The sequence below is a fragment of the Chrysochloris asiatica genome, unplaced genomic scaffold (assembly GCF_000296735.1).
Source record: "Chrysochloris asiatica unplaced genomic scaffold, ChrAsi1.0 scaffold00006, whole genome shotgun sequence".
Classification (NCBI taxonomy): Eukaryota; Metazoa; Chordata; class Mammalia; order Afrosoricida; family Chrysochloridae; genus Chrysochloris; species Chrysochloris asiatica.
In genome coordinates this window covers 16,819,060-16,843,471 of record NW_006408524.1, presented here as the reverse complement: position 1 = coordinate 16,843,471, position 24,412 = coordinate 16,819,060, and the positions used below count along the sequence as shown (strand labels likewise).

The window sequence follows — 24,412 nt, the reverse complement described above, 5'->3', positions numbered from 1 at the left end:
TGTAGAGGGTTTCTGAGAGTGGTTGCTGTCTTTGAACCTGAGGCTTCCTGCTTCCATAAAGATTTACAGCTTCGGAAACCCTGTGTTGGAACCGACTCCACAGTACTTAAAAACAACAACAAGTCCATTGTTTTACCTATAGTGTCACACCAGGACCCCAACCCCAGTTATAGGGTTTAAGATCATGCACATATTTCTGGGGAACACAATTCAATCCATCACATAGACTATTTATAAGCATCCCAGGACTCTAGTCACTGGATACCAGTAGCACTTCCCACCACCCAATTGTGACAATCAAAAATACCTTAGGACATTGCCCATAGTCTTTTGTGTGGGGAAAAGGCAAAACTCACTCTTTGTTGAGAGCTACTGGTTTGAATGTTTTGTAGTGGATTTATTAGCAAATAACTACTTCTTCCTGCTACAGTATTGATGGTTTTGTTGAAATTTGTTGAGTCCCAAACCTTCTTATCACCAGAAGAAACTAATGCATGTAGAAAGTTTATTCTAAACATTTAAAGAAAGGAAAAACAACATTATTGGGTACTGTATATGTAGCTCTGTGGGAGGAAGATGGAGAAGTCCACTTCCGTAAAGATTTAGAGCCTTGGGAATCCTCTGGGGGCACTTCTACACTGTGCTGTTGGGTAGCTATGAGTAGCAGTCAATTTGAGGGCAGGATTTGGGTTTTGACTTGTTTTACTTTGGGTATGTATTTATCTAAACATTTCTTTACCAACCCCACCTACATACTCTTTCATTTATTTACTAGATCTGTTAGTATTTAATTTTATGGATCATTGAAGTCTTTAATGCAAAAGATATGCTGAATTAAAAAAATGCTCATGTAGTACTACTAGTATATGTTGGAATGTGAAAATGTGGATTTCATGTAATATTAGTATCTTTTTTTTGTTGTTGCCTAATTCTTTCTAACATTGAGCAAGTCACATTAATCTTTCGGAACCAAATTTCTCATCTATAAAACGAAGGAGATAAACTTTATTACTTGTAAGTTTGTTTCTAGCTCTGAGTGTCTATAAGACTGAAGGGTTTTTATGTCTCTGGGGGTTCTTTCCCCATCCCTACAGCATATTCCTCAATGCATTGCTCCCCAAAATGTGTTCTGCAGATCACCAAAGATCCACGCTGCTCTACACTGACTACAGGAATGGACAGTAAACAATCAGAGACTTTATTATAATTTTCCAGAGTAATTCTAGGCTTGTTACATATAATAATTTTTAAAATGGACTTGTTATTTTGTTTTAGACTTTTTCATCTTAATTTTCTAGAAATTCATTCTTCATTATATTTGTAGAGGCATCAGTCTGTGTTGGATTGTTGTTGCTGTTAAGTGCAGTTGAATTGGCTGGCTCCGACTCATAGCAATCCTGTATAGGGTTTCCAAGAAGTGCTGATGAGTGTGAACCACTGACCTTGCGGTTAGCAATCCTGTGCTTATCTATCCTAGAGCGGCATACCAGAGCTCTGTTGTCTGATTGGAAAAACCAAACCAACAAAAAAACTGGTCTTTTGCTATGGTAGTTGGAAAAGCACTGCTTTAATATGTGATCAGAATTTTTCTCTGTCTCTTTTTCATCCCTGGCTAGAAAAAGGTACTTAATATATTCATCTTTTCATGTTTAAATAGAGTGATAGACAATATATTGTCTGTATGCCTTACTTGTATCATAAAATTGATGGTAAATGGAATTTACTATAAAGAAATTTACTTCACAGAAAATCAGAGGCCATATCTGAGGTTCTCCTTCATGATATAGATATACCTGAATCTTCACATAGCTCATGTTAAAACTTTATGTAGTAAGATATGATGTTTATGGACACTAGCATGGAGCACGTGTTGGCAAGAATGTAGAGAATTTGGAACCCTCATCCATGATTGGTGGGAATATAAAATTGTGTAGCCTCTGTGGATAACAGTTTGATGGCTCCCTAAAAAGTTAAACATAGAATTACCATATGGCCCAGAAATTCTACTTTCTAGGCATATACCCAAAAGAACTGACAGCAGGGATGCAAACTGATACTTGGATATCAGTATTCATTGCAATATTATTCACAACAACCCAAAGGTGGAAACAGCCCAGATGTTCATCAACAGATGAGTAAATACATAAAATGTGGTAATAGGCACAGTAGAATATAATCCAGTCATGGAGGGAAATAAAGTTTAGATGCATCCTACTATCATGGATCAATTTGACATTATGCAGAGAGAAGTAAGTCAGACACAATAGGACAAATATTGCAATGCTCTGGTAGCGTAGTGGTTACGAATTGGGCTGAGAACCACAAGGTCAGCAGTTTGAAACTACCAGCTGTTCTGCGGGAGAAAGATGAGGCTTTCTGCTCCTATAAAGATTTATAGCCTTGGAAACCCTGTTCAGGGTCGCTATGAATCGGAACCGACTCCATGGCACATAACCACCGCTATCACTAATATGAAGGAGCCCTGGTGTAGCGCTGTAAGATAAACACTAGAATGCTAACCACAAGGTCAGCATTTCAAACATACCAGACGCTCATCAGAAACTCTATACGGGGTCGCTATGAGTCAGAACCAACTCAACAGCACCTGACGACAACAACAGCAACTTATATGAATGATCTAGAAAAGGTAAATTCATTGAGAGAAAAGTTTACCAGTTGTTACCAGGGGCTGGTAAAGGTGAATTGGTAGTTGTTGTTTAGTGGGTAATGAGTTTCTGTTTGAGGTGATGAAAATATTCTGAAATAGACAGCGTTGATATTTATCCAACATGGCAAATGTAATTTTTGTTAGTGAATTGCACTCTTGTTGTTCTGTGCCATCGAGTCTGCTCTAACTCATCACGACACTCTGCACAAGAGAACGAAGCACTGATCGCTCCTGTACCCACCCCACAGCTGTTGGTACACCTGAGCCCATCACTGCTGCCGCTGTGCCAATCCATCTTGTTGGGAGTCTTCCTCTTTTTCTCTGACCCGTCATTTTACTACAAACGTTACCACTATACTCTTCAAAATGGTTAAAATGGCAATATTGGTTACACACATATTTTTCAAAATGTTTGTGGAGATTTTTCATTATCCTTCAATTCCATTATGTAGATACATATATCAACTTTGACTCATATAGACCTTCTGTATAGCAGAATGAAGCATTGTCCAGCCCTGAACTAGCCTCACAGCTGTTAAGTTTGAGCCTGCTGCTGTAGACACTTGTCAGTCCATCTCTTTACTTGATTAAGCATGTTGTCCTTTTCTAGGAATGGTCCCTCTTGATAACATGTTCTAATGAGCATTCTGGCTGTACTGTTTCCAAGACAGATTTCTACTTTCATTCTTTCGGTAGTCCATGGTACATTCAATACTCTTCTCCAACGCCATAACTTAAATTCATCCATTTCTCTGGTCTTCATTATTCATTGTCCAACTTTCAGATGCATATGAGGCTATTGAAAATACCATGGATTGGATCAAGTATACTTTAGTCCTCAGTGTTGTAAATTTGCCTAATGCCATGTTGTTGTTATTGTTAAGTGCCATCAAGTCGGTTCTGTCTCATAGTGACCCTGTATGGGGTTTTTAAGAAGCAGTTGGTGAGTTTGAACCACCGACCTTGTGGTTCAGACTTACCTGTGGTTCTGTACTTCTCCTACAGTGCCTTACCAGGACTCCATCTAATGCAGTATTTGTTTGATTTCTTGTCTCTGTTTCTGTTAGCATTGATTGTGACTCCAGGTAAAATGAAATCTCTAACAACCTCAGTCTTTTCTCTGTTAATCATGATGTTGTTTATTCTAGTTGTGAGGAATTTTGTTGCTTTATATTGAGGTGCAATTCACAATCAAGACTATAGTCTTTGATCTTCATCAGTAAGTGCTTCAAGCCCTTTCACTAAACAAGGTCGTATCACAGGTTGTTAATGAGCCTCCTTCAGTACTGATGCCATGTAGTCCAGCTTCTCCTATTATACAGCCTATAGACTGAATAAGTATGATGAAAAGATACAGGCCTGACACACTTTTACTGATTTTAAGCCATGTAGTGTCTTCTTGTTCTGTTGCAATGACTGCTTCTTGGTCTATGTAAGGTTCCACTGAGCACAAGTAAGTGTTCTGGAAATTGCATTTTTCACAACTCAGTTTGTTATGACCCACAATGACAAATGCCTTTGCAAAGTCAATAAAACATAAAAGTGAGCATCTTTTTCGTATCCTCTTCTTTTAGCCAAGCCCCATCTGAAGTCAACAGTGTATCCCTCTTTCCACATCCTTTCCTGCATCTGGCGTGAATTTCTGTCCGTTTTCTGCCGATGTCCCACTGCAGCCATTTTTGAGTTATCATCACCAAAAGTTTACTTGAATGAAATATTAATTGTTCAATAATTTCTGCATTCTTTTGGGTCACTTTTCATTTGAACAAGCACAAAAATGGATCTCTTCCAGTCAGTTGGTCAAGTATCTGCCTTCCAAAATTTTTGGCGTAGGACAGGGAACACTTCCAGTGAGGACTTTTTTAAATACTGTTGGTTCTTGATCATTGTTGAAGCTCCTGAGATGTTGAACATCAACCAGTTTTTTTTGGTACAGTGATTCTGTGCAGTCCTTCCATCTTCTTTTGATACTTCTATGCTTTGTACATGGAATCCTTGTGTGGAACTATAGCATAAGCATAGGACTACTAACTACAAGGTGGGCAGTGCAAACTCACCAGCTGTTCCTGGGTTGCTATGAGTTGGAATCGATTTGATGGCATTAAGAGCAACAACATTTTGCCCATGAAATCCTTCATTATTTCAACTCAAGGCTTGGAAATTTTCTTTACTTCTTTCAGCTTGAAAAATGCCAAATATTTTCTTGCTTTTTGGTTTTCTAACTCCAGATCTTTGCACATTTCACTGTAAAACTTTATTTTCTGCATTTGTCCTTTGAACTTCTCTGTTCCTGTGTTGTCAAAGGCTTCATTTTGATACAACATTCATGGAGGCAGCAGTCAAGAAATCAAATCTGCTACACAAGACTTCTTTAAAGTGTTCAAGAGCAAAGATTTTGGTTTGAGGACGAAGGTGCGCCTGACCCAAGCCATGGCATTTTCAATAGACTACTTTTCAATAGCCTGTGAAAGTTGCACTATGAATAAGGAAGACCAGAGAAGAATTGATGCATTTGAGTTATGGTGTTAGAGAAGAATATTGGAAATACCAGAAGAATGGACAAATCTGTGTTGGAAGAAATACAGCCAGAAAGCTCCGTACAAACCATGATGGGGAGACTTCAGAAAGCAGTCAGAAGGTATCAGCCCCTGGAGAAGAACATCATGCTTGGTAAAGTGGAAGGTCAGTGAAAAAGTAGAAGGCCCCGAACAAGATGGCTTGACAGTAACAGCAGCAACAGGCCCAAGTGTAACAGTTGTGAGGATGCTGAAGGACCGGACAGTGTTTTATTTTGTTTTGCATAGGGCCACTATGAGTTAGAACTGACTTGAGAGTATCTAACAACAACAAAGCCTTTAATTTCATCACTTATTCCAGTTTCTTTTGCTTTTCTGTGTTCACAAGCCAGTTCCAGAGTTTCTTCTGATATTTACTTTTACCTTTTTTTCTTTCCTATGATTTTTTAAAAAATATTTTATTGTGAATTATATGATAGTTTACATTCATATGATAGTGAATTATATGATAGTTTTACATTCATTCTATCGTATATCGTTTCATTGTCATGGTTACAATCCCCTCCATGCATCATCAGCCAACCAAAGGGTATACCCTGCAAGCCTGCCCCCCACACCTCCCCGGTCTTCAGCACACAGTCCCTCTCCCTCTCTGGATTTGAAGTCCCCAGCTGCTACATCACTGCACGTCATCATCTCTGCCTCCATTTCAGGCATTACTGCTTCTCTGGGTAGGGTCCTTCTCTCCGCTCTTCTCCCTTGATGGTCCTAGGGACCTCCACTCCTAGACTGGAAAGTTAATCACTCCCCTCCTTGCTATAAAACATCTACCTTTACATTTCCAACCCTCACAATCAGTCCTGATAACAATTATTCAATATTGAATCACAAGAGACCCGTCTGCATTTCATTGCATCAGCCCTGCCTAATCAGATTGAATAATACTCACTGGAGATTTCTACCTTCCTCCAGGCCCTCTGGATCTAGGTTCCCTCTTAAAAGCTTGTAAGCCAGTCACTTCTTGCCTTTGTGGCCCCCTGCCCCCCATTTTGGGTAGCCAATGTCCAAGTTGCCCATCCCTGTCTACTCTGTGTGTGGAGGGGGTGGGGATGATTCTTGCTGTAAGGACTTGTTCCCTCTTTTGAGCAACTGCTTCCATAGGTGTAGGTCAAGTTCATCAAATTGTATCAGAATACTTTTTTTTTTTTCCTCTTCTTTCTTCTTCTGGTTGAGCTCTGATCATTCAGCCATTGAAGCCAAGTCAAGTGGGTAGTATCTGCAAGTGTGGGTTTTCTTGTGCATATGCCCTCTCTTCTTATCAGCTGTATGCTTCACTGTCCACTCTAGTCCTCTGTGGCTATGTCACTGACTCTGGGCCCAAGAGTCCCCAGGTCTTGCCACACTGCTGGCCAACCAGGTCTTCACCCTGGTACACAGAAGTCTATTGAACATTTTAGGGGTTAGCTCACCGCTTCATTGCTGTTTTTCCCTCACTTCCCCTTATTGGTGACAAGCGTGGTCACCATTCAGAGTGTGTATTCCCATTGAGTCTTAGTCTTGGAAGAAGGTTTGCACTGAGGGGACCTGACCACTTGCCTTGATGTTTCCTGGTCCTATGATTTTTTGCTTTTTTTATGTATGATGTTGAATTTTTCCATGAACTTTTTGAAGTCCCTTCGTGTGTGTGAAATCTCCACGATACATTTTTTACAAAAAGATATACCCTGTATATCTTAAAGCATGAATCACAAGAGCAGTAAAAATGTCATTTCTTTAATTAGTCTCATCCCTAAGAATCCCTTACATACAAAATGCACTATAATACTTGGTCTACTGACGTCTTTATAGCTGATGCTGAGGAAGACAGATGAAGAAAAAAAAAAAAAAAGTATGGATTGCATTTGTTAAAATGATTATCCTAGCTACTTTAGAATCTATTCAGTCACTTAAATTCAATAAACATCTGGGGAGATGTATTATGTGGACTTGGGCATGATAGAAGCAATGATCCACTTCAGAATCTGACCTTGGACTGAATATCTGATATTATTGCCCAATCTTTCTTTACATGTTACAATACAACATTCCAACCGACAGTTATTTGTAACAGGAAACATTGTTGATCTGCACTGTGGATCTGTTATTCCATTCTATCCTGTATAGAATAGAATAATCCAAAGAGCCCTATCCTACTTCAGAAACTCCCTCACCCATGCCTAGGTAGTGCTATCTCTTGGCTGAAAGCTCCTGCTCCCATATAAAAAGGCAAGAGCTTTTCTTGCCCTATTAGCAACAGAGAAATCACCCTTTCTTCTAGATTTTTCAATCCAGAGGATGAAAATATACAGCATATTTGGAAACTCCAATGGCAGACTTGGCAGGCATTTTATATTTACTTGGACTTAACATGAATTGGATTTGGTTCTCTGATTTCCCGCCTCCATCTCTCGGAACAAGTTATTTATTATCTGAGTGAATCTGTTAGTGGATCAGACATGCACAAGGCACGTCTATTGTAAGTGTGCTTGCTTGGTAAGATTTATGCTCACTCAAATTGTTTTACATTGGCTTTAATTGTTGAAAATGTACTCTATTCATTCTTGATTTGGCCTAAGGATCTGTAATGTGCTAGGGGTTCCTATGATTGAACATTTTATCTCTGTGACACTTCACACAAAGGAAATTAATAAAATATATAGTGAAAGCATTTTCCTAATGTTTCCAATCTTCTGTGTATTTTAGTAATTTGATTTGTAGGAAGTAGAAAGCATAGTAGTACTGAGCTTTTTTTGATCATTCACAATTCTCTGGGAATTCAGATATGGTTCCAAGTATATGAAAACATCTATTGAAATTTTCCTGAGTCCTCTCTTGCTCTGCTTATAAATATTAAAGTTTTGTTTTGTTTTTTTTTTAACCACAGCAGTATCTAATAGAATTCAGGGAGGGTGGCCAGCCTTCTTTTTGTGTCTTAGACAAGAGACACTGATGTGAACTGAGACTGATTGCACTTACTGAGCCCATCTCAGAGAGTGAAGCCCTTTTATTTCTGTATCATTCCACATGTCCATTACTGCTTCCAAACTCTTTGGGCTAAGAAATCCAGACTATAGTTGGGAAACCCCTTTGCCCTCATGAATTCTTAAGGATCTAATGTAAAGGAGCTTCAAAAAGTTCATGGAAACATACCATTTTCTTTTCATTTCACTTTTTCCCATGAACTTTTTATATAATGGCTGGAGACATAGTTAAGGAGCACTGGTAGCTCAGTGGTTAAGCACTCAGCTGCTAACCCAAAGCCAACAGTGACCCTGTGGGAAACAAGACATGGTGATTTCCTCCTATAAAGATTTATAGCATTGGAAACCCCATGGGACAGTTCTACTTTGTCATGTAGAGTTGCTTTGAGTCAGAAATGACTCAAAAGCCCACATCAACAACCGAAAATGCAATCAAACCCACTGCCAATGTGCTGATTCTGACATCTTAACCTTATAGAAGAGCATAGAACTGCCCCATGGGGTTCCGAAGACTGTAAACCTTGGTGGAAGTGGATTGCCACATCTTTCTCATATTCACAGTGACATATTTTACCCCTGTACAGAGGCTGGTAGGTTCAAACCACTGGTCTTTTGGTTAGCAGTCAAGATCTATAGTCACTACATCACCAGGGCTCGTAACAGCAGAGGAGTATTTAGATGCATCTGCTCAGAAGATCTAAGGCTGTGATCTTTGTACTGTAATTCCTGGGGTTCTGCGTAGATTCAATTAAGCTAATTGGCTTGTTTTCTCTTTCGAATATCTCTGGCCATTCACTTCCATTTTTTCTGATGAATTATGATGGCTTGTACTTCTGCCAGTGAATTAGGATGACTTCTATTTTGACTAACGCATTAACATGACTATCGTAATCTATATGCAGGTAGTTTCAGACTTGCTTAATCTAATCTACTACTAAAAGGTAAAATAAAAGTGAAATCTGAAATCAGAGCTCTTAGAAAGGTTGGAGACAAGTCTTAAGAAGAAGATTTTATCTGGTGAAGTCAATAGTTTGTCAAGACTCTTAGATGGATATAGAATTTTCTCAATCGATTCCTGCATTTTAACTTTCTGCTTTCATTTTTGACCATGTTTTAAATTTTCCTCTTGATGTTTAGAAATGTTGAGCTCATTTGGTCTTACGTAAGATCTTCTCTTACAATGGTGTCTATTGCTCTGATGTTGTTGTTCCGTTTCATAGCAACCTTGTATAGGGTTTCTGAGGAGAGGTTGGTGTGTTTGAACCACTAACCTTGTGGTTAGCAGTTCAGTACTTACCCTGCTGTGCTGCATATAATTCATTAGGTGCAAGTAGTCACAAGGTTCTGCATTTTGGTTCAGAGAGTTCATTAATCTATGGTTTTTCATCTGAAAATATAACCTGTGAAGTTAATTTTTTCAGAAGTATCCCAGAGATCAGTGTAAGTGAATGTCAAGTGGATATTTACAAGATCTAGTTGAAACCCTGTACAGGGTCGCTATGAGTCAGAACCAACTCCATGGCACATAACAACAACAACAAGTTGCATTTTGGGGGAAATCAGCAAAGGACCCTAAGAGTTTCTGTGATTGCTAGACCTGTCTTGGATAACATAACTTTTTTTTCTTTTTCACTTCAAAGATAAAGGATATCCGGATTCATTCTTTGCCTTTCTTCTCGCTTCTGTGTTTCCTGTCTAGGCTGTACCTATGGAGGAAGTACCTACAACAGTTCCTTCAAATGGCAGAGCCCTTCTGAACCCTGTGTTCTGCACCAGTGCCAGGTAATTTTCAGTAATTTTATTCAAAAATTCTTCATCTTCCTCAGCAGTTCCCTTCAGAAAACATAAAACCAACACACACCCCAAAAAAACCCAACCAAAAGTGAACAGCAAACAAAAAAACCCAACTGTATTGTTATATGTGTTTATTGTGGCAGGCACCACAACGAGAAAAGTACACTTACAGATATTTTATAGGACATGGGTCTAGAAATAAACAGTGGAATCGTTCATCACTGTTCAATTGTGCCTGGAAAAACTCTGGTAAGATGCATATGTCCCTGGAGAAAATTCATGTCTTCCTGTGAAATCAACTTTTGAGCAAAACTCGAATTCCTGTTAGCAGAAAAGAGGTATTATTGTTAGAGGATGTATGTTTTCCCTCTTTGATTTAGAACCATTTTGAACTGGGGCCAACCTGTAAGCTGTATTAAATCTAAGCAATTAGTATACTGTAACCTCACTGATTTCAACCTGACAAAGTTAAGAATCGACAGTTGAATTCTTAAGGAGTCTGTTGAGGCTGGTCCCTGCTGATCTCTGCAAAGAGCAGAATTCTGCAGTCTCTTAAATTTAAATGGTTTTATGGCAAGATAAATCAAGGTGGGGGGGGCAGAATGAAGAACCTAAATTTTGGAAACCCTTTTCTTATCTCTACAGACATATTCTATTTTTTTTTAATGTTCATCTGATTTTGACATAATTAAAAAAATTCTTCTCTGTGTAGAAGATGCTGTTAAATCCGTTTTCCCCAGTCCCATTTTACTATCCAAGATAATGCTTTTAAAAAGGAGGCTGAGAGATTAACAAGAGTGGATCTTTCACTCAGATCTTATGAAAATTATATTGACACTTGGTTTATTGAAATCTGAATTTTATGTAGAGGTGTTTTTCTTATATGATTACAGTGGGCGTGCCACTCCTAAGACCTTGAATTATTTATCCAGTTAAAATATTCAGTTCATCGAAGTTATTTAAGAAAATATACAGTAGAAAGAACAGACATAAATAATAGATTCATTGGATTAATAAATATTTGCCAAATTTTTATTCAGGGGTTATAGGTTTAGTTCAGCCTTATGGAGCAAACTGACGAGAGAAATGAATTTTCATAACATCAAAAGCCCATATTCATTCTAAAATATGCACTCTTGCCATGTATCCTTGCGTGTTAACCATTGAAATGTCCACTTCTCAGTAGATGTACTCTAAAAGTCTTGGCCACCCAAAACCAAAACCTACTGCCATCAAGTTGATTTTGACTCATAGTGACCCTATGTAAGGTTTCCGAGGACATAAATCTTTATAGGATTAGAAAGTCTCATTATTCTCCCAAGGAGCAGCTGGTAGGTTTGAACTTCCAACCTTTTGGTTCACTACAGTGCCACCAGGGCTTCTAAAATCATCAATGTTTTTGTTGTTAAGTGCCATCAAATCGATTCTGACTCTTAGCAACCCTCTAGGGTTTCCAAGCAGCAACTGGCGTATTTTGAACTGTCAACCTTGTGGTTAGCAGTCCAGTACTTATCCTACAGCGCCATACCAGAACTCCAGGAAGTCTGTACTGTTGTTAAGTGTCACTGAGTCAGTTCTGACCTATAATGAACCATGTATAGGGTTTCTGAGGAGCGGCTGAGGAGATTGAACCGCCAACCTTGCGCTACAAACCGATTTTGCGGTTCAGTGCATTAAACCACAGCATCTTTTAAACAACATCGTGCCCTTAGAGTCTACTACAGCATTTCTATGCCACAGTCAGAGGTGTGGAAGATCCTCAATTGCAAAGACCGGGGGTGAATTTCGCTACCTTTGGATGAAGACTTTATAAATAAATGGAAGTTATCATCTGGGAGGGGATATTTTGTTGACCACAAAAGACATTAAACTGTTCTCCATTTTAAACACTGAAATTCTCATTTGCCTACCATCTTTGATCACCAGTCACTCAGTAGAGCCCAGATAAAATGATGCAGGAATAGGAATGATTAGCAGACGAGATCCACAAGTCCCACAGTCCTGGGAGTCAGGAAATACAGAACTATCTATAGGTTGAGACACAGAAAGTGGGTGTTATCTACTAAAGATGAATTTTGTCTCCCCCCATCCCCTTTTTTTTAAACCACTTTGCCTAAGCTTTGCTAGCTGGCATAGCAATATAATTTCCTCATTTTCTTTAATAACCATAAAAGCAAATCTCTGTCAAGATAGTTGAAAAAAAATCTGCTCCTCTGCTCAGTTGATACCTTTGTCTTCCTGCCTAAACTCTTCCTTCTTCAGGAAGTAGGACCTCATCTAATATCGTGGGAAAGGAATGATCATCTCCTGGTACCTCTCAGGGAAATTTCCATGGAAGAGACTCCTCTGCAGAATGGCATGATTGTACTCTCTTAATCCAAGCTCCTTTCTTTTCCAAACACAAAATCAGTAAGAGAGGAGACAGTGTTATGCAGTAGGTAATATACGTACTCTGCCACTTGCTTACCTGGTTTCTAAGCCTCCCTTTTATTCTGACTACAAGGGAAATCCACCACTTCTCTTTCAGTTTGTCATACTATGACAGCTTGCATGTTGCTGTGATGCTGGAAGATGTACTACCGATATTTCAAGTACCAGCGGGGTTACCCATAGTGGACAGGTTTCGCTTATAGACTAAGACAGACTAAGAGGAAAGGTCTGGCAATCTGCCACTGAGAATTGCCCAATGAAAACAGGATGGCTTAAAAACAGAACTTTGGCTCACTTGCTGTGGCCAGTTCCTCAGGAACAACACTAGATGCTTATGAGGGTGAGGAGGGCTTTGGTAAGATGATATAGCAGTACAGTAACCATGACAATAAACTTGAACGTGCCAGTGATTGTGAGCTGACACAGGGTAGAGCAACAATTTGTTCTATTGTATTTAGAGCTGCCTTGAGTTGGACTCAATCTAACAACAACAATTCAAACTGAAAAGAATCAGTGGTCAACAGCTGTTAAAAATCAGCATATAGAACGTGCAAAGTATGAACCTAGAAAATTGGGAATTGTCAGAAATGAAATGGAATGCATAAGCATTAGAGAGCTTAAATGGACTGCTATTGGCCATTTTGAATCTGACAATCACATGGTTTACTAAGCCAGTAATGACAAATTGAAGAGGATGGTGGTGTATTCATCATCTAAAAGAACATTTCAAGATCTGTCTTGAAGTACAATGCTGTCAGTGATAGGATAATATCCATATGCCTGCAAGGAATACCAGTTAATACTACTGTTATTCAAATTAACACACCAACCACTGAAACCAATGATGATGAAACTGAAGAATTTTATCAACTTTTTTAGTCTGAAGTTTAGCAAACATGCAATCAAGATATATTGATAATTACTGGTGATTGGAATGCAAAAGTTGGAAACAAAGAGGAAGGATCAATAGTTGGAATATATGGCCTTGGTGATAGAAATGATGTTGGAGATCGCTTGCTAGTATTTTGCATGGCCAATGACGTCTTCATTGTAAGTACCTTTTTAAAACAACATAAAATATGACTATACACATGGACCTCACCAGATGGAATACAAAAAAATCAAATTGACTATATCTGTGGAAAGACACAGTGGAAAAGCTCCATATCATCAGCCAAAACAAAGCCAGGGACAGACTGTGGCACAGATCATCAATTGCTCATATGCACATTTAAGCTGAACTGAAGAAAACTGAAATAAGTCCACGGGAGCCAAAATAGTACCTTGAACATATCTCATTTGAATTTAGAGATCATGTGAAGAACAGATTCGATACATTAGATACTAAAGACCAAAGACTAGAAGAATTGTGGGATGACATCAAGAACATCATACAGGAAAAATGCAAAAGATCATTAAGAAGACAAGAAGAAAAAGACCAAAATGGATGTCAGAAGAGACTCTGAAACTTGCTCTCCAGTGTAGAGATGCTAAAGCAAATGGAGGAAATGAGGAAGTAAAAGAGCTGAATAGAACATTTAAAAGAGCACCTTCAGAAGACAAGGTCAAATATAATGAAATGTATAAAGATCTGGAGTTAGAAAGTCAAAAGAGAAGAGCACACTGAGCATTTCTCAAGCTGAGGGACCTGAAGAAAAAATGTAAGCCTTGAGTTGTAATATTGAAGGATTCCTTGGACAAATATTGAATGATGAAGAAAGCATCAAATAAAGTGGGAAGGAATACATGGAGTCATTGTACCAAAATAAATGGTTGATGTTCAACCATTTCAAGAAGTAACATATGATCATGAGCCAAAGATGATGAAGAAAAAAGTCCAAGGAATTGGCAAAGAACAAGGTTCTGGGAATTGATGGAGTAAAATTGAAATCTTTCAATAAACTGACGAAGCACTGGAGGCACTGACTAATTTATGCCAAGAAATTTGGAAGATAACTATCTAGCAAACTGACTGGAAGAGATCCATATTTATGCCCATTCCTAAGAGAGGTGACCCAATGAACTGCAAAAATCATTAGACAATATCATTCATATCTCATACAAGGAAGATTTTACTAAAGGTAATCCAAAAACAGTTGCAAATTTGCGACAGAGAGCTGCCCGAGGTCCAAGCCAGAGCCAGACAAGGATGTGGAATAAGGGATATCAGATGGATCTTGGCTGGAAGCAGAGAATACCAAAAAGATGTTTACCTGTACTTTAATGACTATGAAAAGGCTTTCAATTGCGTGGATCATGACAAACTACGGACAACATTGCAGAGAATGAATATTCCGAAACACTTAATTGTGCTAATGAAGAACCTGTACATAGATCAAGTTGTTTGAACAGAACAAGGGAACACTGAATGGTTTGAAATCAGCCAAGGTATGAGCCAGGGTTGTATTATACCACCATACTTACTCAGTCTTTATGCTGAGCACGTTATCTGAAGAAAACCGTCGCATCAGGATTCGAGGAAGATTCATTAACAACCTGCAATATGCAGATATTACAACCTTGTTTGCGGAAAGTGAAGAGGACTTAAAGTACTTACTGTTGAAAATCAAAGACCAAAGCCCTCGTTAAGAGTTGCACCGCAATGTAAAGAAAAAGAAAAATGCTTACAACTAGACCAATAAACATCATCCATATAAATGGAGAAAAGATTGAAGTTGTCCATGTCTTCATTTTGCTTGGATCAGCCATCAACACTCATGGAAGCAGCAGTCAAGAAATTAAATGATGTATTGCATTAGGCAAATCTGCTGCACAAGACTTCTTTTATAGTGTTGAAGAGCAAAGATGTCAGTTTGCGGACTAAGGTATGCCTGACCCAAGCCATGGTATTTTCAATAACCTCATATGCCAAGTGAAAGTTGGACAGTGAATAAGGAAGACAATAGAAGAATTTATGCTTTTGAGTTATGGTGTTGGAGGAGAATATTGAAAGTGCCATGGGCTCTGAAAAGAACCAATAGATCTGTGTTGGAAAAAGTGCAGCCAGAGTGCTCGGAGGCCAAGATGGCCAAACTTCGTCTCTCATAGTTCCGATATATTGTCAGGAAGGACCAGTTCCTGGAGAAGGATATCATGTTTGGCAAAGTGGAGGGTTGGGGAAAAGGAGGAAGGACCCTCAAGTAGATGGATTGCCACAGTGGCAACTGCAATGTTCTCAAATGTAGCAATGATTGTGAGGTTCACTCAGGGCTGGGCAGTGTTTCGTTCTGTTGTGTGTAAGGTTGCTATGAGTCGGTACCAACTCTATGGCACCTAACTACAACAACAGCAACAACAACAATCTACGTAAAATGGAATAGTACAACAAATGAGAAAATCATGTGACATGCTTGTGATAGAGTGTCTGCATGTACTAGGTACATGGATAATAACATGGATAATAATCATGGTTTGGTGTTCTGGTGTGACGCTGTAGGATAAGCACTAGATCGCAAGGTCTGTTTTACTGCAAGGCAGACTGTTCAAACCCACCAGCTCCTCCTTTAGAAATCCTTTGCAGGGTTGCTATGAGTTGGAACCAAATCAATGGCACTTTACGATAACAACATGGTTTGGTTAATTTCCATTTGCATTGACTTTAAACTCATTTTCTTCTATTGAAGAAGTTTTGGTATCTTTCTTACAGTAGTGATACATTTATCATTATTTTTCTGCTTTTAGTTTCTCATTGAAAGAGGAAAATCTTGAGATCACAGACAGGGGATTCATACTGGGAAATAACCTGAATCCTCAAAGTGGGGGGTTGCAGAGCCTCAAGAAGCTTGATTTGGGGCCATAGCATTTTGCATTCCTTCAATTATATAATGACAGCATGGGCCCTTTTTTTATTTTCTTTATTGCTAACATTGGAAGTTTTTTGTTGTTTTTTTTCTTGATTAAATGTATTGTAGACCACAGTGAATCCCCCTGGTAGTGGAAGCTTCAGACTCCAGATAGGAAGACATTTAGATACTAGCTTCTTGTTAGTCTGAGACTGTGTATCAGTAGACACAATGAGAATTACCTAATTGCCAAAATACTTGCTACATTCTTTTAAAACTTGTGAGACCTACATCTTCCCCCTGAAACAACAGCAATCTAACAAAAGCACAAATCCATTCATAAAATGAGTAAAGAATGTGGCAAAAACCATTCAAATGTCTCCCATGGAAAATAAAAATTTTAACTGGCACTAAAATGATGAATTAGAGCCCTAAGATCAGCAAAGGACTCCCTTGATTTCACTCTGAAGATCTTAAGTCTTCATTTGATGGTTGAGAAGATTGAGACCCAATTTAATTAGACAAATACTACTATGTGCTAGACAGTGTGTTGTTGTTGTTAAGTGTCGTCAAGTCAATTCTGACCCATAGTGACCCTATATAGTGTTTTTAGGAGCGGCTGGTGAGCTTGAACTGCTGACCTTGCAGTTCAAACGACTTTGAAGTCTGCTGCATTAGCCCACAGTGCTACACCAGGACTCCGTGTGGTGGGGTGAAATTTCCAGGGTTGCAGAACTGGTTCTATTATTACTACAAGTGGGACCTGGCTTCCTGATGCCTTCTCTGCATTGTATTCTATGACCCATAAGCAATGGCTGGAAGTGTAATATGAATTATGGAAATACAATAAGTACTAAAAGGATTTGAATATTGTGGATAGTGCTAACTGAGGTCCTGAATCTAACAGCAAGAAGGTCTAAAGTACTTAAAGGGAAGAAATTGGGGCCAAAGAGAAAAAGTGAGAGTAGGAAAAAGACCAAAGACCATGACAGGATTTGTGCTCTGGGCTCTAACGCATTTTCTTGCCTCCTTTAAACATTATACCTCTGGGCGCGATCATTTGAGACATCTTCACACTTTGTGTTAGGGCTCTCCTTCAAGCTTGGTTCTTTTGCAAAAGCTAACAACTCCTTCAGTAGGAACTCTGCGCTGACTTTGCTTGTGGCGCTCTGTTTTTCAGGAAGGTGTCCTCACAGAGTCTGAGGTGCGATGTGCTGTTCATTGTGAAAACCCTTCCAAGCATCCAGGAACCTGCTGCCCAACGTGTCCAGGTAATGTTCGTGGGAAGGAAAATACTAGACGTTCCCCTGGTTCTGGACAATACTGTTGAAATCTCTGAGGTCTCCCAAGACTGCATGATTCCACCAACCCCACTCCTCAAGTCCTTTCCCCCATTTCATGTCCTGTATCTAAACGCATTTAGAGTGCAAACTCCTTTGCATTGCAATGTCTTCTTGGCGTCCTTGTGTGCCCAATATGGATGCAATGTGCTGTAGGTCTTGGCATGAGGAATCTCCAGGCTCCAGAGGCCACAGGTAACGCTTATTTTGGAAGGAAATGCTGTGGCTTTTCCTGGCTTCCAGAAATGTCTTTTTACTGCTTCATATTGCAATACCTTGGCCAGAGCTTGCCTTGGTGATGAGGCGACCAGATGTTTTCTGAAAACCGAGAACTGTGTCCCTGAGTGAATTGAACTGGGGGTTTTGCTGGTCTCAGTTTTCTGTGTGGAGCAACAAGCTGGACACACAGTCCTGTTTTAGAGGGTCTGCTCCCCAGCTGACAGCGGTGGATTCTTTCCTTCAGAGTGGCTGCAGGGCTTCCGCTCACTTTTCAGAGCAGGATGACAAAGGCCTCCTGCATTTTGTCTTGCCCTTAGGTACAATCCTGGGGATTTTGAGGTGACACATTCCTTCTGATCCCTTAAGCCACTGGCTGATAGTTTCAGACAGATGTTCTGAGACTTGAGTTTTACTTTAAGTGGTGATACTAACAATGACTACTCTTTGCTTTTGTCATTAATCTCCAAAGATCTCTTGTCCTTTAAACTTTTCTATAAAATGGTTCAGGCACCACACAGGGATGGACCCGTCCATTCTCAGGCTCCTGACTCCAGTTTATTTTGGAGTGTGTGGTAGACCAATTGTACCTTTTCTGAGCCCAGAATTGCCATTACTTCTAACCTTTTCTGGGTTCCTGGGAAATCATACACCCACTCCTTTTCCCACTGGCCTTTCTGTGAAGATTTTATTATTGGATGAGTTTACATGATAATAAGAATTTTGTAGAAAGAAAAATAATTTTTCATTAATCCAGTTATTTGGCATCTATCAAACACAATTTGCTTGACTGCTTTTTTTTTTCCCCCACTAAATATGTTTTCAGAAGGGTGGGTGGCTCTGTAGGATAAGCTCTGGGCTAAAAACCACAAGGTCAGCGTTCAAGCCCATCAGTTGCTTCTCAGAAAAAAGATGAGGGTTTCCAAGGCTTTCTGCACCCACAAAGATACAGCCTAGTAAGACCAGTATGAGTCTGAACTTACTCAATGGCACTTAACAATAAATATGATTTCCATGTAAATATGAATATTTTGTATAGTGTAACAGTAACCTTAAATACCTACCATTAAACCAATGACTGCTGAGTCAGTCTGACTCATGGTAACTCCATATATGTGATATAATAAGACTGTGCTCTGTAGGGTTCTCAAAGGCTGACTTCTCAGAAGTTCTCTTGCTGAGGCTGAGGAAGGAAAGGATTGAGCTCACAAGTGCACATTGCAGGGCCCACTCCTGTCAGCCAACTAGTGGGAGACTGGGACTTGTATCCAGTTCACACAGGAGGAAATAAGGGACTTCCAGTTTTCCTAACTGTTCCAGGTTGTTCAGAGAGTAAGAGCCAAAGCTGAGGCTGGAGTCGGGCCCTGCTCTTCCTTCCCCACCTCGTTTCAGTGCCCCTTCTACCTCCCACCTCATACCACTTTTAAATGTTAGCATACCAGTGCCACACTTATTCCCAGGTATGGGATCCCCTGAGCAGTCTTTGTATCCTCAGTTATCAGCAAGAATTAGCTATGCTCCCTCTCCTTTGTTCCAAAAGCCAACCTTTGTGATGCAAATCAGGGGACTCAGATGTGGCCAATCAAGAATGCAATAGCCTTTGTATGGGGACAAAGTTCTCCTCAAGATTAGGTGGGACTAATGGAATATAAGATAACCACAATGGGGTTGGAGTGGGGGAGGTTATTTTGGGTTTTGGGGAGGGCAATACAAGAAGGGGGGAGGAGGCAGAAGAACAAGATAGGTAGGGGAACACTGACACAGGTTTGCATGGCCTAAGTGGGACAGAGGTAAATAGTGATGCATGCTCAATCTTGGAACAACAGGGCTCTGGGCTACAGGGATCTAGGTGTAGCTTGAAGAGGGTAAATAATACTAAAATCCTTGACGGTCTTATGAATATTAGTTTCCCTTGCCTACTATTGTAAAATAGACACTTGAGTGGGATAGAAAGGAATGTTGGGAAACATGATTAGAGAAAACTTGTAAGCCCGCCTTCAGCCTATAACTGATTGGAATGCCTAAAAGGGGTTCTACAACTTGCCCAGTGAAATAGGTCTCATGCAAAGCCTTTACAGAGTATATGACCTTAGGTGGAATCCTGAGTCCCATCCACAACCTTGTGAGGTGAGACATTCCCACTAGAAAGGACAAGCAGACTGGAACAGCTACAGTGACAAAAGATACATCTTCATGATGAACCTGACCTATACTCAGAGTGTTAGTTACTCTAAATACCAACAGAGAGGGAAAGAGTCTTCAAATCAAGTATCAATGCTATCTGCTCTGTGCACAGGGTAGATAGGGACGGGAAACTTAGACATTGGCTAGCTGAAGTGACTGGCTTACAAGGTTTCAAGAGGGAGCTTAGTTTAAGAGGGTGGGGGGAAAGAAAGAGTCCCCATCTTGTCTAGATGGGTCTGGTGAAAGGAGATGGGGATAAGATTTGTACGATTCAATAGTGAAAAACTGTTATCATGACTAATCGCAACTGTCACACTTGTAAAGGTAGAAGTTTTGTAACAAAAAAAGGGGAGTGATTAATTTTACTGCCCAGAAACAGAGGACCCTAGGACCATCAAGAGAGAAGCGCACAAGCAGAGTGCGAGACCTTACCCAGAGAAGCAGCAGCGCCAGAGATGGAGGCAGAGATGGGGGCATGGAGAGGGAGCGCGGCTGAGGACTCTAGATTCATCAACTAAGAAGAGAAGGACTAAGAGCTGGTGGCCAGGAGCAGACTTGCAGAATGTGCCATTTGGAGATGTAATTTATTATATATGCCTGAGTGGAAAAAAAACACACAAATGACTAGGTGGGGATAGTCAACAGAGCCTTGGGGTGTTCTGAGTGGTGATTCCCCAGGACTGGCATCTGTCATTAATCATGGAATGGCATTTTGCATAATGACAAACATATACTGTCTGTGGTCAGTTTCACCCTGAAACTGATTTCATGGCATTCTTTGGTGTCTGGTCCTCCCTTTGCTTCTGTCTCTTTGCTCAAGGTGGTGGGTGGGGACAGTTTGCCTAGAATTTTAGCTTAAGATCCATTCTTTTATTTATAAAGTCAAGTCTACATGGTTAGTGCGAATCTCTCTGGCAATTTGTGTGATGCAAACAGTTGTGCAGATAAGGAAGAATTGAAGACACTTTGTTGGAAGTATCCATTGAAAGATGACCAATTTTAGACTTGTTGTTAAGTGCCATCGAGTACTGTCTGACTCAAAGCCAACCTGTATATGAGCTGGGGTATCAGTAGCTGGTGGAGTTCTGATGTCGCACTGGGTTAATGCACTGGACTGCAATGTGGGTTTGAACCACAAGGTCAGCGGTTCAAGTTCACCAGCCACTCCTTGGAAACCCTATACAGAGTAGGTATGGGTCAGAACTGACTAAATGGCACTTAATAATAGCAACAATAATCAGCAGCTGTTGGGTTTGAACCACCAACCTTATGGTTAGCAGTTCAATGCTTATCCTACAGTACCACACTAGGAGTCCATTTTTAAATGAAAAAGCTTCAATTTAGACTCAGTAGTCCTGGTGTGACACTGTAGGATAAAGCACTGGATGGTAACGTAAGGCTGGCATTTCAGACCCACCAGCTGCCCCTTGGAATCTTGATGGAGGTGGTGGTGGTGGTGGTGGTGGTGGTGGTGTGCCATGGAGTTGGTTCCAACTCAGTGACCCTACATAGGGTTTCCAAGGCTGTAAATCTTTACAGGAGCAGAAAGTCTCATCTTTCCCCCATGGAATGGCTAATAGTTTCAAACTGCTGGCTTTGAGGTTAGCAGCCTAACTCATAACCACTACACTATCAGAGCTCCTTTGGAAACCCTCTATAGGGTCATAATTAGTCGTTACAAAGTTCTTCTAGAGAGGCTGATAAATGTCCAAAGCCACTCTGTTGTTGTTGTTAAGTGCCGTCAAGTCGATTCCAACCCATAATGACCCTGTATAGGTTTCTATGGAGCAGCTGGTGAGCTTGAACGACCGACCTTGTAGTTCAAACGACTTTGCAGTCTGACACATTAGCCCACAGCGCCACGCCAGGACTCCAAAGCTGCTCTACTCCTCCATAAACCTCAGCATGAAGACACTTGGCTCTAGCTTCCTGGGTCCTCAGACCTAAGGCTCCCAATTAAATGCCTGGAGGCATTCTACTGTGCAAGCCAGCCTCCTGCCCAAAGTCACTAGCTTTGCTTGCTCATGGGCTGGGCCGCTGTCTCATGCTCTGACTGTTCCGCTGTTCCTGCTCCTCTGCTGTCTGAGCATTCTGTCCCTGGTCAAGGAGATCCATTATAGGGATCTCAAGGGCCAAAAGGGCACACTCCACTCCAGGTTCTTCCTTGTTGATAATGAGATTCCACTTCCTGCTTCCTGCTTCTGAGATGACTCATTTTATACATGTTAAAGTTCCATGTTTTTACAGTCACAATGAACCTTTTTAACAACTACTCACAACTGAACCATGAAATCCTGTTAGCATCTTCTCTCATTCTCTCTTACCTAGACCCTTCAGGAAAAGGTCATTTGGTGGGAGTTTGCAAAGACGTTAAATAATTAAGTGCACAATTCTGTGAACCACAACTGTTTGTAGGATCACAGTGGAAATTGAGTAAGACCAAGGGTACAAAGTGCCTGGTGTTGCTTTTTTTGTTGTTAAGTGCCGTTGAGTTTGTTCCAATCCATGGTGACCCTGTATAGGGTTTCTGAGGAGTAGCTGCTGGGTTTGAAACGCTGACCTTGCAGTTCAAACTGACTTTGTGGTCCGGTGCATTATTCCACAGCGCCACACCAGAACTCCAAAGTGGCTGGTGGTGGTGGTTGGTGGTTATGTGCTATCGAGTCAGTTCTGACTCAGCAATCCTGTATAGAGTTTCCAAAACTGTAAATTTTTATGGGAGCAGAAAGTCCCATCTTTCTCCTGCAGAACAGCTGGTAATTTCAAACTGCTGACCTTGAGTTTAGCAGCCTGATTCGTAACCACTACGCTACCAGAGTTCCTAACGTGCCTGGTAGAGGCTGGGAATTCAACACAAGGCAGCTCTTTATCTTATTTATTCTTAAGCTGATCATTTACTCTCTTGCTTGGTCTTGTGTTTGTCTCTCTGACTACTGTGAAGTTGCACTCTCCAGATGGTGGTCAAGATAATCCTAATGTAGCTCTATAGATAACACTTCATGACTCATGAAGTGTACAGCCCCTCCAGCTCCCACCATTTTGTTTGTTCTAGCATCTCTAGGATTTCTTCTGATCTCATACCCATTTTTGTACTCTGTTTTCACTATGAAGCAATCTTGTCCATTGGTTAAAAGAGGATGCTACACCCAAAAGTCAGTGGGGATGAAGAGTGGGAGAGGGATGAACAGTGGATAGAAAGATTATGTTTAACTGAAGGAAGGCTGCTGCTAGTTCTTAAACTCTTGTTTGCTTTCCAGGCTGTGTGTTTGAGGGTGTGCAGTACCAAGAAGGGGAGGAATTTCATCCAGAAGGAAACAAATGTACCAGGTGTTCTTGTATTGTAAGTACTGGCATGGTTATCACAGGGCTGTTTCTTCTGGTTGAGCTGCTACCTGGGTTTGTGAAGACCACCCTGACTGGATAGTCATCCTCTCCTCTTCTCCTGATGTGCACCCAGGGAAAAGTAGTCATGACCTTATGGAATGGGTAACTCTTGGTTGGAGTATCTGCCCCGTGTGCTGTAGGATGTCTAAAAGCATCCTTGGCTTTTACCTATTTGATGTCGTATGCCAGTAGTAAACTCCCTTCCCCCAGTTGTGACAACTGAAAATGTCTCCAGACTTTGCCACATGTATCCTAAGGAGAGCCAAATCAATCACTTCCGGATTCAGACCACTGCTCTTGAGAGTGAGGGAGGAGGCTGCTCTTCCGCCACGTAACTTTCCTCTTGGGAAGACTCTGGGTTCTCATTTCCTTGGGGCTGAGACAGCTGTTGAATCCTTCCCACCTGCAGGCAAGTGGGAAGCAGATGTGGTCTGCACCATCTGCCTCCGTGCTTCCAGATGGGTAGAGTAACTCATCTGAAGCTGGTCACTTCTGCTTGGGGAAAAGGGAAAGAGGAACTCACCCAGACTCTGGGGCTGGGACACCATGGAGATGAGACAGACCTGTCTTTCTGTGTGTTGCTGACTTTTCTTCTATATTTTAAAATGATTTCCAGAGTGCTTAGGAATGAAGAGAAAATATTTGTGTGTCTTACATTTAAATGGATCTTTTTTATTAATACATTGAAAATTTGGAATAAATTTATTTGTGATGTTGAAAATGGCGATAGGGAATCTATTCTTAACCAGCAGACAGCACAATAATGGTTGATTTAAGCTTTTAAACTTTTGTGATAATGAACATACATTTCTCCAGACATTTGTGTCTCAGTATGCTTCTCAGAATATCCTTCTATCTAGCTGGCTCCTGGTGTGGCGCTGTGGGTTAATGTGCTGAACTGCAAAGTCGGTTTGAACCATAAGGTTGGTGGCTCAAGCTCACCAGCATCCTAATTTCACCAACAAGAATTATATGAGGATCACCATAAATCATAGCAGTTGTCATTTCTAAATGTTGTTGTTAGGAGCCATTGAGTCAGTACTGAGTCATAGTGACCCTATGTACAACAGAACAAAGC

General features: G+C 40.5%; 1 protein-coding gene across 1 annotated transcript in view; it reads left to right on the top strand.

The window, feature by feature from the left end:
- The window catches only part of BMPER (BMP binding endothelial regulator), a 410,362-nt gene that overhangs the window by 86,208 nt on the left and 299,742 nt on the right, over positions 1-24,412 (top strand). The window contains exons 4-6 of the mRNA XM_006832140.1: positions 9,904-9,986; positions 17,391-17,481; positions 23,208-23,290. Of these exons, the coding sequence (XP_006832203.1) occupies positions 9,904-9,986; positions 17,391-17,481; positions 23,208-23,290 (257 nt within the window). The remainder of the gene's footprint in view (positions 1-9,903; positions 9,987-17,390; positions 17,482-23,207; positions 23,291-24,412) is intronic.